At 34.4% G+C, this 17,609-nt stretch overlaps 2 protein-coding genes across 3 annotated transcripts; both read right to left on the minus strand.

The window, feature by feature from the left end:
• Window positions 1-25: 25 nt before the first annotated feature.
• On the minus strand, window positions 26-3,176 carry qtc (GRIP domain-containing protein quick-to-court). Its single transcript, XM_088040635.1, has 8 exons — window positions 3,001-3,176; window positions 2,523-2,873; window positions 2,245-2,471; window positions 1,432-1,825; window positions 1,015-1,386; window positions 870-965; window positions 700-789; window positions 26-578 (listed from the first exon to the last, which is right to left on the minus strand). The coding sequence occupies exons 2-8, from the start codon at window positions 2,850-2,852 to the stop codon at window positions 381-383; spliced, it is 1,707 nt and encodes a 568-aa protein (XP_087896761.1). The 5' UTR covers window positions 2,853-2,873; window positions 3,001-3,176; the 3' UTR covers window positions 26-380.
• Window positions 3,177-4,480: 1,304 nt separating this feature from the next.
• On the minus strand, window positions 4,481-17,596 carry LOC148171803 (androgen-induced gene 1 protein-like). Of its 2 annotated transcripts, XM_088040553.1 has the most exons (4): window positions 17,519-17,596; window positions 5,795-6,178; window positions 5,284-5,388; window positions 4,481-5,235 (listed from the first exon to the last, which is right to left on the minus strand). In XM_088040553.1, the coding sequence occupies exons 2-4, from the start codon at window positions 5,951-5,953 to the stop codon at window positions 4,801-4,803; spliced, it is 699 nt and encodes a 232-aa protein (XP_087896679.1). In that variant the 5' UTR covers window positions 5,954-6,178; window positions 17,519-17,596; the 3' UTR covers window positions 4,481-4,800. The 2 variants fall into 2 exon arrangements, with proteins under 2 accessions (XP_087896679.1, XP_087896677.1); XM_088040551.1 differs by lacking the exons at window positions 5,795-6,178; window positions 17,519-17,596 and adding an exon at window positions 5,436-5,738.
• Between the last annotated feature and the right edge of the window lie 13 nt (window positions 17,597-17,609).

A 17,609-nucleotide genomic window follows, 5' to 3' on the forward strand; every position in this document is an offset into this window, starting at 1 on the left:
GATTTTTTTATAATGAAATAAAACAGAGTGATGAAGTTGTTTATTTCATAACGATTGAACACCAATAAATAAAACTATCAAGAAGTATAAATACAACAGTCATCTAGGTAACAAATCATAAATACGCTTTGATTACGTTAGATTGCACTAACCCATTTTTAGAATATGGTAACAATAATCCCAGTTGCTTTAAGTACTAATATCAAAAAAATAAATCTCTGAAATCACAAAACGGCGGCCTCTCTACACATCAAAATCCGTGGAGTTTTACCATATAATCCACGTCCCCAAAAATAATTCTCTCTGTCCAGACCATAATACTAAAGTGCGAAACTAGAAATAAATGTGCACCCAAAAAGTAGCTGAATTTAGGCACGAAACTAAGACAGTCTAGCTTTATCAATGCTACTTATTTCGTTGGGAGTGAAGCCGAGAATACTCTGTATAGCCTTTAGATGACCCTGACTGTTCTCCTTATCGGTCAAGAAGTAGTAGACGGCGGATTTGAGGAATTGAAGTGTGATTTCTGGATCAATCTTGCTTTTATTTTTTGCTTCCATGAGCTGCCGATACATTGCCTGCAAAACAGTAAAAATTACTACTTTTTCGTGGCTGTACAAGAGTACAAGACTAAAAGTGCTACGAGCTACCACATGCAAGAAAGGGCAGTGCCTAATTTTCGGGTATTGGTACAATTACCTTTCTAGCACCAAGTACCCACAACGAAAGAGCCTCTTTAGCGCTAAGTAAAGGCTGTAAGTTGTTAGAAGTTGAGGCGTACTCTAAGTCCTAAAAAATTCCGGAGTTTATCGTTAACAGTCCCCGAAATCTTCATTCTTTAGGTAGAAAATAACAAGATTTGTACCCACCTTGATGTTCTCCAGCTCGTTCTTCGTGACTTGGAGCTCCTCGAGGAGTTCCGGAACGGAAATTCGACTAGGACCCTGTTTTGCCATTTCCGTTATCTAACAATGGAAATAATGAGAAAAAGAAGGACACGAAAAAAGTAAGTACCCTATTTTCGCGTTCCAAACGCGCGGCTTCCTGCCCTTGGTTGTACATCTCAAGATAAGTCTTTTTCTGCTTCTCTTCTTGTTGGCTCAGCTTCTGGCAAGCATCCTCCAATTGAGTCTCCAGCTCTTTGATCTTCTCCTTCGCTAAATCGAGCTCCGGGACCATCTCCCAGTACCTCTGATTGATCTCAGTGATCCTCTGAAGAAGCTCTTCAACTTTATCATTATGTTTTTGCTTCATCTGATAGGACTCTTCTTCATGTGTCTTCACGAGCTCCTGGAGCCGCTTTTCGTACTCTACAATTAAGTTAGTATGTTCGCTATTTTCACCCAGAGCTACGTTCACAGCCTTATCCGCTTTTCTTTTACTTGGCTGCAAAGAACCACTAGAGAAAATTCACTCAAAATTAACACTTACGCTTGAAAGCTCGTTTTCTTTGGCGCTAATTGGTGAGTTAGTAAAGTCTTCAAAATGGCCGGAATCTGTATAAGAATTCGTCATTTCATTGTGCAGAACACTTTTGTCAATGGTGTCAAGGTCTGGGGTCATTTGCTCGTCTGTGTTTTCTTTCACTGTCACAGCATCGCTTGAATTAGATTTGTCTTCAGGAGAGTTGAGAGCAGCTTTGTATAAACGTAATTCAACGACTTCTTTGGTAAGTTTCAGGATTTCGCTGTCTCTTTGCTCGAGATCTTTCTTTGCTTGGTGGAGGAGGTGTTTGAGTTTTTTTACTTGGCGGTGGACGCGTTGCGTTGGCGTTAAGTAGTCTTCTCCTGTTGCTCCAGCGTGTTGGTTACAATGAAAAACATATCTGAAAGAAAAAAAAGGTGTTAAAATACTAAAATAATGATTTTTTATTCAATTAATTTATGCCATGAACCTATAAAAGGTCACATCGTAGCTGTTATGTTCATCGATTGCTCGTAAAAAAATTGGAACAAGAAAAATCAATTTAATAATCCCATGAAGCGGAACCATATCTGATGGCAGATTCTCGGATTTTACGGAATAGGCTCAGACGTGCTTTCGCGTATCTTAAGCGCACGGTCGTTCTAATTTTTTCAATTTAGAACGTAGTTATAATTGCGCGTTTTAATTATGTGAGAGCCCCCTTTGCCCTCGTTCCGATAGTCATCAATTATTTCCTTTTTTCTTCGTGCAAACTGCACGGTTCAATGCGACCGTTCTCAATTTCCGAACTAAATAAAATCGTGTCAATCTCCAACTTACTTCATACTTCTCCCGGAGAATGTGGTGCCATTCCGTGCTACACTCGCGTGATCACAAGACCCCACACTAGTCAAACTAGTGATACTCGTGATACTTTCAGTCTCCCAATCTAAATGCGTAGCGGAACGATTCTTGACATCCGGGGAAGTAGGTGGTGTCTTCGGCGACGCCGTCAACGCCGAGGGTGAGCGTGGAGCATTGAGCCGTGTCGCCGACAACGACAAAGACTGCAGTCATCGTAAATTATTACCGCCATAATCAATACTCGTTCGACTCACCAGACTTCTTATTCGAGAAGGTGACTCCGGTATCGAGGGCCCTTTTGGGGGTTTACGACTGAGGGAATCCGTCGTGTCGAAATTTCGGCCTTTTGCAGTTGGAGGAGCGCCATGTCTACAGTTCCTCTCTCCCCTCTCCATAAAGGAATTCCCACGTTTCAGGAGGGCGCTTTTATTATCCTGCCGAGGTCCTGAGTGGTTTGGGAGCGGACTAAAATGGTTTGAAGCGCTGAGGCGCATACTTCCGGAACGACGCAGCGGGGTGGGCGACGAAGGCACCGGAATCCGGGAATCTTTCGGTTTTGACATCGGGAAAAGATTCGCACTCATCTTTTAACTAATTCCTGGAAACTGAGAACATGAAATGTTTTAGTACGTATTTTGATAAGGCTGTTAAATCTGATTTAGATAACAAAAATGAATCATTGTCAGCACTTACCTGAGCAAAATTTTTAAAGCATTTTTAAAAGGAACTTACTTGGACTACACCATATTGTTATGAATTATTTAGAACGTCGAAAGTTAATTGCCTCAACACAATATTACGGAACATTCTTGCTGTATCCCCACTTTTATAACGTAACAAAACCATTAAGAAATGTCTTAAAATCGGTAGAATGGAAATGACCGCGTGGCTTTTACATGTGGTGTTGGTTGTATACAACTTTATCATCGAAATTTCACAGTCATTAATGATAAACACTGATAAGGACAAGTGCCAAAAAAGGGAAATTTATTGGACGATGTTACTCTTTACAGTAATTTTTATTATTTCTTTACAACAAATATAATCCAATTTAAATCATTTTTATGCTTTTCCTGCAATTTTTTTGTGTTGATCCATTTTTGTTGTTCCTCTGCCATTTTTCTTTGAGAAATCGGCAAAACTGTGCATGAAATCTACAAAACTCGTCGAAAAATCAACTATTTTGAAGCGATTTTTTTATATACAGGCGGTTTTTGGGGCCGTATTCACAACGTAGAGGTTGAAAAGCATAAAATAATAAGTTCTTATTAAGATTCAACGGTTAATTCTAGAGAAATCTGCAGAAATGTGCATGAAATCCGCTAAAATCGCAAAAAAATGTCGAAAAAACCATTTAAATTTGAAACTAAATGACGATTTTTCCAAATATACAGGCGATTTTTAAGGCTGTATTTGCAAAGTAGAGATTAAAATGCATAAAATAACAAGTTTTTATAAAGATACAACGGTTAATTTTGGAGAAATCGTCTGAAATGTGCATAAAATCCGCAAAAATCCCCAAAAACGTCGAAAAATCACCTAAATTTGAAGCTAGATGACGATTTTGGTGGATGCGCCGGATTAAAGATTTAAATTTTAATTTGTAGGAGACAAATATTACTATTTACTAATAAATTTCATCTGTCTGAATGGCACAAATGAAAGATTTCCATACTTCTAGTTTTTACAGAAACAAGAAAATATGAGAATTATAAAATAAAAGTGGTGGATGCGCGTATTAAATATAAAAATTCCGAGACTCGCTGATGAAAGCTTAAAATTTATTAAATGTCTCCTAATAAATTAGAAAAAGAGATCTTACCTGTACCAAAAGAATCAAAAAATGTTATATTCTTCAAGTCAATGGAAAAATGGTGGATGCGCCATTTTAAACAAAATTACTCTTTATTTTTATATCCTTTGGAATTTTGAAGGCTATTGGACACTTTTCATTGTTTTTTCAACTATCTTAACATTACAGGCCTCTTTTATCTGTCTTTAGAATCTTTTACTCGAGTTTTTTGATTTTTATGAACAAATCAAAAGCATTTTTTTACCTGAGAGAGCAGAATGACCTCGTCTGCGACTACTACAAATCTGTTTTTTATTGTAGGTATTACGAGTTTCTTATCTTCCGTCGTAAAATTATGTACTGATTTTCAGAAAACACGTCTCGTATTCTTGTGAGAATTGGTTAACAAAGAAAACAAGATTGATTTGTCTCAATTTATTAAACAATAACTAGGAAATCCAAATTTACAACAACGTTCAATCAACACCTACGAATTTAATTAAACTGCATAGCAAAGTGTAACTTAAAACTATTTTGAAACAATTTTATTGCCAACGTTATCAGGCACTAACAATTTTTGATATAAAAGTCTACATTTTAGCTACATCACTGGTAGAACCACACTAAAATTAGGCTGGCAAAAAACCTAAATTTGTGCATGCATATCACACTGTGTATAAATGCACTTTCAACAATCTAAGCCTAATATTATTGACAGATCATTACGGCCTAATTTAGCACTAGCGCGCTTTTTTAGTATACAATTTCCTACCCCAAACAACCCCGTTAAGTTTCTCACCGAAAACATACAAACTTAGAGTCAAACCAAACAAACCAATAAAGAAAACTATTCTTGCGGGGAAGTTCAACACGTCTAAAATGGGGTAAACCCAAACCCCGGAATACGAGTGGATGATATGTATCCAAATTAAGTAAATTAGCATGAAGACGCTTAAGACAGTTAGACCAAATTTGCGCGAGGGATATCTTCTACATGATGTAAAAAATTCCATTAGGATGAAGAGCATGATGTTGGTGTGCATGGCGTGGTTCAACCACATGGGGAAGAACGCATCCAAGGCCTTAGGGAAAATTAGCTCGCGGTCTACGAGGTATATCGCCCAGAAAGTCAGTCCGACGAACATGGAGAGAGGGAATGCTAAACAGGCCAAAATCTGAAAGAAAAAGTATTGTATACAACTCGACTGTAATAGTGTTATTACCAAATCTTTTATTCTTCGTATGAGTGGTGGCTTTTTCGGCGTCTCCTCGTTGCTTCCGACGACATCATTGAGTACACAAATGGTAAAAAAGACAGCTTGTAAAATCTGTAAAAAATCAATCAATCAACGAAGGATTTTTTTAAAAAGCCCACCGCATCCCAGTACGTCAGGAATTTCAATTTTCCACTCTTCCCGAAGGAATCCCCCATTTTATGCACACTTGAAGGAATTTTAACATAATTCCAGTCATAATAACAAGCGAACCAAAAATGAACAGCCGCAACAAAATGACACAAAGTTTTCGCCCCCATTTTTACATGCCACTTTACAGTGAAATACTTCGATTTATCTGTAGTACAAAGGTTACATTTCTCTCGTTTCGCTCTGACAGGTTTGACAACAATCCTAACCTTGTTTCTTGTTTATGTCAGTGTCATCTTTCTCCACCAATCACAACAGTCCGGGAAAATTTGAATAATGCCACGAGAAAACTGCTGAATCACCAACTCACCATGTTCCAGAAAGTAAGAAACTTCAGTCGTCCTTTGAAGAAAACCATGTCACTTGGGTGCTGCAGGGGTGGTATGTCCACAAAAGCTTGGTCATACCACAAAATAAATACATTGATTCCCACTGCAAAAAAATGAAAAACGCTTCGGAGAGAGGTCATGGCTGAATTGCAGTGTTTTCTAAACTGCTAAAGTAATTTGTGTTTCAATAACGTGAAGAGATAAATGTTATCGCACTCGAACCAGTTTTAGCTATGTCGTCACAACATTATAATTGTTCCAATGGAGAGGAACACTTTAGTTTATCCCCGCCTTCGTTTCCAGTGGGAGATTATTGAATAATCGCCTTGTTACTTGCTCTGGTTGATTAATTAAACAGGTGGGAACTGTAAAAAACGACACAAAAAAGATTAAAAATTTGTATTGAAAAAGTTTGCTTCAGTGAATAAAGAAAGCAAATTTATGGAATATAAATTGTCAAATTATAATTTCCGGGCTCCTAATATCGAAAATTGCTGTACTGCGGCAGCCAAGCGGTGAAAACATCAAGCGTCGTGACTACAAATGCTGAAATTTAATCTTTTTTAACTAATTATCCACCAATCGGTCAAATCAAAAGGGCAATTTTTTCCGAAGGGGGCAAAAAATTCGCGTAGTGACTTTAATAAGAAAAAGTGTTCTTACATCCAATGATTTTGTAATAAAAAACGCGTAATTGAATTTCTTGTTTTTTTCTGCGTTCTCTTTTATTTGCAGGGGTGTGTTCATAAAGTGAGACGTCTGTTGGAGCGTGTGACGTCAGAGTGATGTGATTAACACTCTGAGATTCACCAGTGTTGCTGCGTTTATGGTTTTCGCAAAAATTCATGAGTAAAACTATGGCCAAACTTCTGATATCGATATCTCGCTTATTTTTTAGAGTAAACTTAGGTTATTATACATCAGTGTACGCAGAATTTTACGCAGATTCCAAATCTGGGATTTAAATTTAGATCCGACAACAAATAACCGAGTTATGGTCGATCAAAGTTTTGGAAAGTTGATTTTCATTTTTTCTCATTTTTCGTAATTTTTAAAGCCAAATATCTCGGAAACTATTTGAGATATTGAGATGCGGTTTGCGCCATCGTTTTTCTCGGCTCATTTTACGTTAGAAAATGTTCTCAAAAGCCCAAAATTCAATAGTCAATTTTTCGCGAAAAAAAATTGCGACTCAAACGATGAAAATTTTTATTTTTTTTTATTTTTAGCCATAACTTGTAAACAATTTGTCCGATAGATCTCAAATTTGGCCAGTAGATAGATTTCGAGCTCCTCTTTCGACTGATGTATAATTCAATGCTATTAAACGTCGTTTTTATTTTGAAAACATTGATTGAAAATCACCCTAAAATGATGTTTCCGAAACAGTTTTTAGCCGATACCTCGTTTATTTATTAAGAAAACTCAACAAATTTGGGTCTCATTTTACGCAGAATTTCACGCTGAATTCAAAAACATGATAATTTTTGAATTTTTGTCAACAAATAACCGAGTTATGGCCGTTTGAAATTTTGGGTTGTCGCCAGAGGGCCAAATTTTTGAAAGTTCAAAACAATTCGTGCTCGATATCTCGGAAACTATTTCAGATATTAAGATGCGGTTTGCGCCATCGTTTTTCTCACAATTTTTTACCTAAGAAACAGTTCTTTGATTTGTCTACAGACGAAATTTGCAAATTTTCTTATGGCCAAACTTCTGATATCGATATCTCGCTTATTTTTTAGAGTAAACTTAGGTTATTATACATCGGTGTGCGCAGAATTTTACGCAGATTCCAAATCTGGAATTTAAATTTAGATCCGACAACAAATAACCGAGTTATGGTCGATCAAAGTTTTGGAAAGTTGATTTTCATTTTTTCTCATTTTTCGTAATTTTTAAAGCTAATTATCTCGGAAACTATTTGAGATATTGAGATGCGGTTTGCGCCATCGTTTTTCTCGGCTCGTTTTACGTTAGACAATGTTCTCAAAAGCCCAAAATTCGATAGTCGATTTTTCGCAAAAAAAAATTGCGACTCAAACGATGAAAATTTTTCATTTTTTTTTATTTTTAGCCATAACTCGTAAACTATTTGTCCGATAGATCTCAAATTTGGCCAGTAGATAGATTTCGAGCTCCTCTTTCGACTGATGTAAATTCAATGCTATTAAACGTCGTTTTTATTTTGAAAACATTGATTGAAAATCACCCTAAAATGATGTTTCCAAAACAGTTTATGGCCGATACCTCGTTTATTTATTAAGAAAACTCAACAAATTTGGGTCTCATTTAACGCAGAATTTCACGCTGAATTCAAAAACATGATAATGTTTGAATTTTTGTCAACAAATAACCGAGTTATGGCCGTTTGAAATTTTGGGTTGTCGCCAGAGGGCCAAATTTTTGAAGGTTCAAAACAATTCGTGCTCGATATCACGGAAACTATTTCAGATATTAAGATGCGGTTTGCGCCATCGTTTTTCTCACAATTTTTTACCTAAAAAACATTTCTTTGATTTGTCTACAGTCGAAATTTTTGCAAATTTTCGCGAAAATTCATGACTAAAACTATGGCCAAATTTCTGATATCGATATCTCGCTTATTTTTTAGAGTAAACTTAGGTTATTATACATCAGTGTACGCAGAATTTTCAGCAGATTCCAAATCTGGGATTTAAATTCAGATCCGACAACAAATAACCGAGTTATGGTCGATCAAAGTTTTGGAAAGTTGATTTTTATTTTTTCTCATTTTTCCCAATTTTTAAAGTTGAATATCTCGGAAACTAATTGAGATATTGAGATGCGGTTTGCGCCATAGTTTTTCTCGACTCATTTTACGTTAGAAAATGTTCTCAAAAGCCCAAAATTCGATAGTCGATTTTTCGCAAAAAAAAATTGCGACTCAAACGATGAAAATTTTTCATTTTTTTTTATTTTTAGCCATAACTCGTAAACTATTTGTCCGATAGATCTCAAATTTGGCCAGTAGATAGATTTCGAGCTCCTCTTTCGACTGATGTATAATTCAATGCTATTAAACGTCGTTTTTATTTTGAAAACATTGATTGAAAATCACCCTAAAATGATGTTTCCGAAACAGTTTTTAGCCGATACCTCGTTTATTTATTAAGAAAACTCAACAAATTTGGGTCTCATTTTACGCAGAATTTCACGCTGAATTCAAAAACATGATAATTTTTGAATTTTTGTCAACAAATAACCGAGTTATGGCCGTTTGAAATTTTGGGTTGTCGCCAGAGGGCCGAATTTTTGAAGGTTCAAAACAATTCGTGCTCGATATCTCGGAAACTATTCCAGATATTAAGATGCGGTTTGCGCCATCGTTTTTCTCACAATTTTTTACCTAAGAAACAGTTCTTTGATTTGTCTACAGTCGAAATTTGCAAATTTTCGCAAAAATTCATGACTAAAACTATGGCCAAACTTCTGATATCGATATCTCGCTTATTTTTTAGAGTAAACTTAGGTTATTATACATCGGTGTACGCAGAATTTTACGCAGATTCCAAATCTGGGATTTAAATTTAGATCCGACAACAAATAACCGAGTTATGGTCGATCAAAGTTTTGGAAAGTTGATTTTCATTTTTTCTCATTTTTCCCAATTTTTAAAGTTAAATATCTCGGAAACTATTTGAGATATTGAGATGCGGTTTGCGCCATCGTTTTTCTCGGCTCATTTTACGTTAGAAACTGTTCTCAAAAGCCCAAAATTCGATAGTCGATTTTTCGCGAAAAAAAATTGCGACTCAAACGATGAAAATTTTTATTTTTTTTTATTTTTAGCCATAACTCGTAAACTATTTGTCCGATAGATCTCAAATTTGGCCAGTAGATAGATTTCGAGCTCCTCTTTCGACTGATGTATAATTCAATGCTATTAAACGTCGTTTTTATTTTGAAAACATTGATTGAAAATCACCCTAAAATGATGTTTCCGAAACAGTTTTTAGCCGATACCTCGTTTATTTATAAAGAAAACTCAACAAATTTGGGTCTCATTTTACGCAGAATTTCACGTTGAATTCAAAAACATAATAATTTTTGAATTTTTGTCAACAAATAACCGAGTTATGGCCGTTTGAAATTTTGGGTTGTCGCCAGAGGGCCAAATTTTTGAAGGTTCAAAACAATTCGTGCTCGATATCTCTGAAACTATTTCAGATATTAAGATGCGGTTTGCGCCATCGTTTTTCTCACAATTTTTTACCTAAGAAACATTTCTTTGTTTTGTCTACAGTCGAATTTTTTGCAAATTTTCGCGAAAATTCATGACTAAAACTATGGCCAAATTTCTGATATCGATATCTCGCTTATTTTTAGAGTAAACTTAGGTTATTATACATCAGTGTACGCAGAATTTTAAGCAGATTCCAAATCTGGGATTTAAATTCAGATCCGACAACAAATAACCGAGTTATGGTCGATCAAAGTTTTGGAAAGTTGATTTTTATTTTTTCTCATTTTTCCCAATTTTTAAAGTTGAATATCTCGGAAACTAATTGAGATATTGAGATGCGGTTTGCGCCATAGTTTTTCTCGACTCATTTTACGTTAGAAAATGTTCTCAAAAGCCCAAAATTCGATAGTCGATTTTTCGCAAAAAAAAATTGCGACTCAAACGATGAAAATTTTTCATTTTTTTTTATTTTTAGCCATAACTCGTAAACTATTTGTCCGATAGATCTCAAATTTGGCCAGTAGATAGATTTCGAGCTCCTCTTTCGACTGATGTATAATTCAATGCTATTAAACGTCGTTTTTATTTTGAAAACATTGATTGAAAATCACCCTAAAATGATGTTTCCGAAACAGTTTTTAGCCGATACCTCGTTTATTTATTAAGAAAACTCAACAAATTTGGGTCTCATTTTACGCAGAATTTCACGCTGAATTCAAAAACATGATAATTTTTGAATTTTTGTCAACAAATAACCGAGTTATGGCCGTTTGAAATTTTGGGTTGTCGCCAGAGGGCCGAATTTTTGAAGGTTCAAAACAATTCGTGCTCGATATCTCGGAAACTATTCCAGATATTAAGATGCGGTTTGCGCCATCGTTTTTCTCACAATTTTTTACCTAAGAAACATTTCTTTGTTTTGTCTACAGTCGAATTTTTTGCAAATTTTCGCGAAAATTCATGATTAAAACTATGGCCAAATTTCTGATATCGATATCTCGCTTATTTTTAGAGTAAACTTAGGTTATTATACATCAGTGTACGCAGAATTTTAAGCAGATTCCAAATCTGGGATTTAAATTCAGATCCGACAACAAATAACCGAGTTATGGTCGATCAAAATTTTGGAAAGTTGATTTTTATTTTTTCTCATTTTTCCCAATTTTTAAAGTTGAATATCTCGGAAACTAATTGAGATATTGAGATGCGGTTTGCGCCATCGTTTTTCTCGGCTCATTTTACGTTAGAAAATGTTCTCAAAAGCCCAAAATTCGATAGTCGTTTTTTCGCGAAAAAAAAATGCGACTCAAACGATGAAAATTTTTCATTTTTTTTATTTTTGGCCATAACTCGTAAACTATTTGTCCGATAGATCTCAAATTTGGCCAGTAGATAGATTTTAAGCTCCTCTTTCGACTGATGTATAATTCAATGCTATTAAACGTCGTTTTTATTTTGAAAACATTGATTGAAAATCACCCTAAAATGATGTTTCCGAAACAGTTTTTAGCCGATACCTCGTTTATTTATTAGGAAAACTCAACAAATTTGGGTCTCATTTTACGCAGAATTTCACGCTGAATTCAAAAACATGATAATTTTTGAATTTTTGTCAACAAATAACCGAGTTATGGCCGTTTGAAATTTTGGGTTGTCGCCAGAGGGCCAAATTTTTGAAGGTTCAAAACAATTCGTGCTCGATATCACGGAAACTATTTCAGATATTAAGATGCGGTTTGCGCCATCGTTTTTCTCACAATTTTTTACCTAAGAAACATTTCTTTGATTTGTCTACAGTCGAAATTTTTGCAAATTTTCGCGAAAATTCATGACTAAAACTATGGCCAAATTTCTGATATCGATATCTCGCTTATTTTTTAGAGTAAACTTAGGTTATTATACATCAGTGTACGCAGAATTTTAAGCAGATTCCAAATCTGGGATTTAAATTCAGATCCGACAACAAATAACCGAGTTATGGTCGATCAAAATTTTGGAAAGTTGATTTTTATTTTTTCTCATTTTTCCCAATTTTTAAAGTTGAATATCTCGGAAACTAATTGAGATATTGAGATGCGGTTTGCGCCATCGTTTTTCTCGGCTCATTTTACGTTAGAAAATGTTCTCAAAAGCCCAAAATTCGATAGTCGTTTTTTCGCGAAAAAAAAATGCGACTCAAACGATGAAAATTTTTCATTTTTTTTATTTTTGGCCATAACTCGTAAACTATTTGTCCGATAGATCTCAAATTTGGCCAGTAGATAGATTTTAAGCTCCTCTTTCGACTGATGTATAATTCAATGCTATTAAACGTCGTTTTTATTTTGAAAACATTGATTGAAAATCACCCTAAAATGATGTTTCCGAAACAGTTTTTAGCCGATACCTCGTTTATTTATTAGGAAAACTCAACAAATTTGGGTCTCATTTTACGCAGAATTTCACGCTGAATTCAAAAACATGATAATTTTTGAATTTTTGTCAACAAATAACCGAGTTATGGCCGTTTGAAATTTTGGGTTGTCGCCAGAGGGCCAAATTTTTGAAGGTTCAAAACAATTCGTGCTCGATATCACGGAAACTATTTCAGATATTAAGATGCGGTTTGCGCCATCGTTTTTCTCACAATTTTTTACCTAAGAAACATTTCTTTGATTTGTCTACAGTCGAAATTTTTGCAAATTTTCGCGAAAATTCATGACTAAAACTATGGCCAAATTTCTGATATCGATATCTCGCTTATTTTTAGAGTAAACTTAGGTTATTATACATCAGTGTACCCAGAATTTTAAGCAGATTCCAAATCTGGGATTTAAATTCAGATCCGACAACAAATAACCGAGTTATGGTCGATCAAAATTTTGGAAAGTTGATTTTTATTTTTTCTCATTTTTCCCAATTTTTAAAGTTGAATATCTCGGAAACTAATTGAGATATTGAGATGCGGTTTGCGCCATAGTTTTTCTCGGCTCATTTTACGTTAGAAAATGTTCTCAAAAGCCCAAAATTCGATAGTCGATTTTTCGCAAAAAAAAATTGCGACTCAAACGATGAAAATTTTTCATTTTTTTTTATTTTTAGCCATAACTCGTAAACTATTTGTCCGATAGATCTCAAATTTGGCCAGTAGATAGATTTCGAGCTCCTCTTTCGACTGATGTATAATTCAATGCTATTAAACGTCGTTTTTATTTTGAAAACATTGATTGAAAATCACCCTAAAATGATGTTTCCGAAACAGTTTTTAGCCGATACCTCGTTTATTTATTAAGAAAACTCAACAAATTTGGGTCTCATTTTACGCAGAATTTCACGCTGAATTCAAAAACATGATAATTTTTGAATTTTTGTCAACAAATAACCGAGTTATGGCCGTTTGAAATTTTGGGTTGTCGCCAGAGGGCCGAATTTTTGAAGGTTCAAAACAATTCGTGCTCGATATCTCGGAAACTATTCCAGATATTAAGATGCGGTTTGCGCCATCGTTTTTCTCACAATTTTTTACCTAAGAAACATTTCTTTGTTTTGTCTACAGTCGAATTTTTTGCAAATTTTCGCGAAAATTCATGATTAAAACTATGGCCAAATTTCTGATATCGATATCTCGCTTATTTTTAGAGTAAACTTAGGTTATTATACATCAGTGTACGCAGAATTTTAAGCAGATTCCAAATCTGGGATTTAAATTCAGATCCGACAACAAATAACCGAGTTATGGTCGATCAAAATTTTGGAAAGTTGATTTTTATTTTTTCTCATTTTTCCCAATTTTTAAAGTTGAATATCTCGGAAACTAATTGAGATATTGAGATGCGGTTTGCGCCATCGTTTTTCTCGGCTCATTTTACGTTAGAAAATGTTCTCAAAAGCCCAAAATTCGATAGTCGTTTTTTCGCGAAAAAAAAATGCGACTCAAACGATGAAAATTTTTCATTTTTTTTATTTTTGGCCATAACTCGTAAACTATTTGTCCGATAGATCTCAAATTTGGCCAGTAGATAGATTTTAAGCTCCTCTTTCGACTGATGTATAATTCAATGCTATTAAACGTCGTTTTTATTTTGAAAACATTGATTGAAAATCACCCTAAAATGATGTTTCCGAAACAGTTTTTAGCCGATACCTCGTTTATTTATTAGGAAAACTCAACAAATTTGGGTCTCATTTTACGCAGAATTTCACGCTGAATTCAAAAACATGATAATTTTTGAATTTTTGTCAACAAATAACCGAGTTATGGCCGTTTGAAATTTTGGGTTGTCGCCAGAGGGCCAAATTTTTGAAGGTTCAAAACAATTCGTGCTCGATATCACGGAAACTATTTCAGATATTAAGATGCGGTTTGCGCCATCGTTTTTCTCACAATTTTTTACCTAAGAAACATTTCTTTGATTTGTCTACAGTCGAAATTTTTGCAAATTTTCGCGAAAATTCATGACTAAAACTATGGCCAAATTTCTGATATCGATATCTCGCTTATTTTTTAGAGTAAACTTAGGTTATTATACATCAGTGTACGCAGAATTTTAAGCAGATTCCAAATCTGGGATTTAAATTCAGATCCGACAACAAATAACCGAGTTATGGTCGATCAAAATTTTGGAAAGTTGATTTTTATTTTTTCTCATTTTTCCCAATTTTTAAAGTTGAATATCTCGGAAACTAATTGAGATATTGAGATGCGGTTTGCGCCATCGTTTTTCTCGGCTCATTTTACGTTAGAAAATGTTCTCAAAAGCCCAAAATTCGATAGTCGTTTTTTCGCGAAAAAAAATTGCGACTCAAACGATGAAAATTTTTATTTTTTTTTATTTTTGGCCATAACTCGTAAACTATTTGTCCGATAGATCTCAAATTTGGCCAGTAGATAGATTTCGAGCTCCTCTTTCGACTGATGTAAATTCAATGCTATTAAACGTCGTTTTTATTTTGAAAACATTGATTGAAAATCACCCTAAAATGATGTTTCCGAAACAGTTTTTAGCCGATACCTCGTTTATTTATTAGGAAAACTCAACAAATTTGGGTCTCATTTTACGCAGAATTTCACGCTGAATTCAAAAACATGATAATTTTTGAATTTTTGTCAACAAATAACCGAGTTATGGCCGTTTGAAATTTTGGGTTGTCGCCAGAGGGCCAAATTTTTGAAGGTTCAAAACAATTCGTGCTCGATATCACGGAAACTATTTCAGATATTAAGATGCGGTTTGCGCCATCGTTTTTCTCACAATTTTTTACCTAAGAAACATTTCTTTGATTTGTCTACAGTCGAAATTTTTGCAAATTTTCGCGAAAATTCATGACTAAAACTATGGCCAAATTTCTGATATCGATATCTCGCTTATTTTTAGAGTAAACTTAGGTTATTATACATCAGTGTACCCAGAATTTTAAGCAGATTCCAAATCTGGGATTTAAATTCAGATCCGACAACAAATAACCGAGTTATGGTCGATCAAAATTTTGGAAAGTTGATTTTTATTTTTTCTCATTTTTCCCAATTTTTAAAGTTGAATATCTCGGAAACTAATTGAGATATTGAGATGCGGTTTGCGCCATAGTTTTTCTCGGCTCATTTTACGTTAGAAAATGTTCTCAAAAGCCCAAAATTCGATAGTCGATTTTTCGCAAAAAAAAATTGCGACTCAAACGATGAAAATTTTTCATTTTTTTTTATTTTTAGCCATAACTCGTAAACTATTTGTCCGATAGATCTCAAATTTGGCCAGTAGATAGATTTCGAGCTCCTCTTTCGACTGATGTATAATTCAATGCTATTAAACGTCGTTTTTATTTTGAAAACATTGATTGAAAATCACCCTAAAATGATGTTTCCGAAACAGTTTTTAGCCGATACTTCGTTTATTTATTAAGAAAACTCAACAAATTTGGGTCTCATTTTACGCAGAATTTCACGTTGAATTCAAAAACATAATAATTTTTGAATTTTTGTCAACAAATAACCGAGTTATGGCCGTTTGAAATTTTGGGTTGTCGCCAGAGGGCCAAATTTTTGAAGGTTCAAAACAATTCGTGCTCGATATCTCGGAAACTATTTCAGATATTAAGATGCGGTTTGCGCCATCGTTTTTCTCACAATTTTTTACCTAAGAAACATTTCTTTGTTTTGTCTACAGTCGAATTTTTTGCAAATTTTCGCGAAAATTCATGATTAAAACTATGGCCAAATTTCTGATATCGATATCTCGCTTATTTTTAGAGTAAACTTAGGTTATTATACATCGGTGTACGCAGAATTTTACGCAGATTCCAAATCTGGAATTTAAATTTAGATCCGACAACAAATAACCGAGTTATGGTCGATCAAAGTTTTGGAAAGTTGATTTTTATTTTTTCTCATTTTTCCCAATTTTTAAAGTTGAATATCTCGGAAACTAATTGAGATATTGAGATGCGGTTTGCGCCATCGTTTTTCTCGGCTCATTTTACGTTAGAAAATGTTCTCAAAAGCCCAAAATTCGATAGTCGTTTTTTCGCGAAAAAAAAATGCGACTCAAACGATGAAAATTTTTCATTTTTTTTATTTTTGGCCATAACTCGTAAACTATTTGTCCGATAGATCTCAAATTTGGCCAGTAGATAGATTTTAAGCTCCTCTTTCGACTGATGTATAATTCAATGCTATTAAACGTCGTTTTTATTTTGAAAACATTGATTGAAAATCACCCTAAAATGATGTTTCCAAAACAGTTTATGGCCGATACCTCGTTTATTTATTAAGAAAACTCAACAAATTTGGGTCTCATTTTACGCAGAATTTCACGCTGAATACAAAAACATGATAATTTTTGAATTTTTGTCAACAAATAACCGAGTTATGGCCGTTTGAAATTTTGGGTTGTCGCCAGAGGGCCAAATTTTGACGGTTCAAAACAATTCGTGTTCGATATCTCGAAAAGTATTTGAGATATTGGGATGCGGTTTACGCCATCGTTTTTCTCGCGATTTTTTACATAATGCATAGATTCTGATTCTAGACATCGAAAAACACTAAAATATCCAAAACTAGCTTCTAAAGTTTGCTTTTGTGTGTTTTACGTCAATAAGTAAGTTTTGAAGATTTTAATTGATTTTACGAGTAAAAAGCGTCAAGATAGTCTAAACCAGTTCAGTTTTATTTGTGCTGAATTTATTAAAGTATAAACAAAAAATGTTCATTGGCAACAAATTTAAACCTTCGTGAGGCTTATGAAGCCTATTTTAACCTGCTAATCGGGAATCAAGATAAAAATTAGGTACCTCATTTTGCCTGTGTTAATTCAAAAATACTAATTCAAAATCGTGTCGACCGGTGTTATTAACACGAAAAAAGCGATCGTTTTTATTTCAATTCTTCACAATGCGTTATCTAATCACAACATCAAAATTTCGCCCTGTTATAAACATTATCTAATCTCCCAATAATTTTCACAAGAATCGCAAGTTTCGGTATTCATAATCAATACATTTATCAGTACCACTCGCAACCTCTTACCCAAAAACTCGAAATAACTCTTCCAAATCGAACAATTTAGGTACTGCACGTAACTCTGACGCGTAACTTTTTAATTAACCCACTCCTCAAT

Source organism: Gnatocerus cornutus, chromosome 7, assembly GCF_029298725.1.
Source record: "Gnatocerus cornutus isolate USDA-ARS CGAHR chromosome 7, icGnaCorn1.1, whole genome shotgun sequence".
Classification (NCBI taxonomy): Eukaryota; Metazoa; Arthropoda; class Insecta; order Coleoptera; family Tenebrionidae; genus Gnatocerus; species Gnatocerus cornutus.

What these genes read in the sequence shown, in the direction of transcription:
- qtc (XM_088040635.1), bottom strand. Translation starts at nt 2,852, where the DNA reads ATGAGTGCGAATCTTTTCCCGATGTCAAAACCGAAAGATTCCCGGATT. An exon ending in CTTCTCGAATAAGAAGTCTG is followed by an intron (nt 2,472 to 2,522) that starts GTGAGTCGAACG and finishes CGATGACTGCAG; the next exon opens with TCTTTGTCGTTGTCGGCGAC. An exon ending in GGGTACTTGGTGCTAGAAAG is followed by an intron (nt 579 to 699) that starts GTAATTGTACCA and finishes ACTGTTTTGCAG; the next exon opens with GCAATGTATCGGCAGCTCAT.
- LOC148171803 (XM_088040553.1), bottom strand. Translation starts at nt 5,953, where the DNA reads ATGACCTCTCTCCGAAGCGTTTTTCATTTTTTTGCAGTGGGAATCAAT. An exon ending in TTCTTACTTTCTGGAACATG is followed by an intron (nt 5,389 to 5,794) that starts GTGAGTTGGTGA and finishes GATTTTTTACAG; the next exon opens with ATTTTACAAGCTGTCTTTTT. An exon ending in TACGAAGAATAAAAGATTTG is followed by an intron (nt 5,236 to 5,283) that starts GTAATAACACTA and finishes TTTTTCTTTCAG; the next exon opens with ATTTTGGCCTGTTTAGCATT.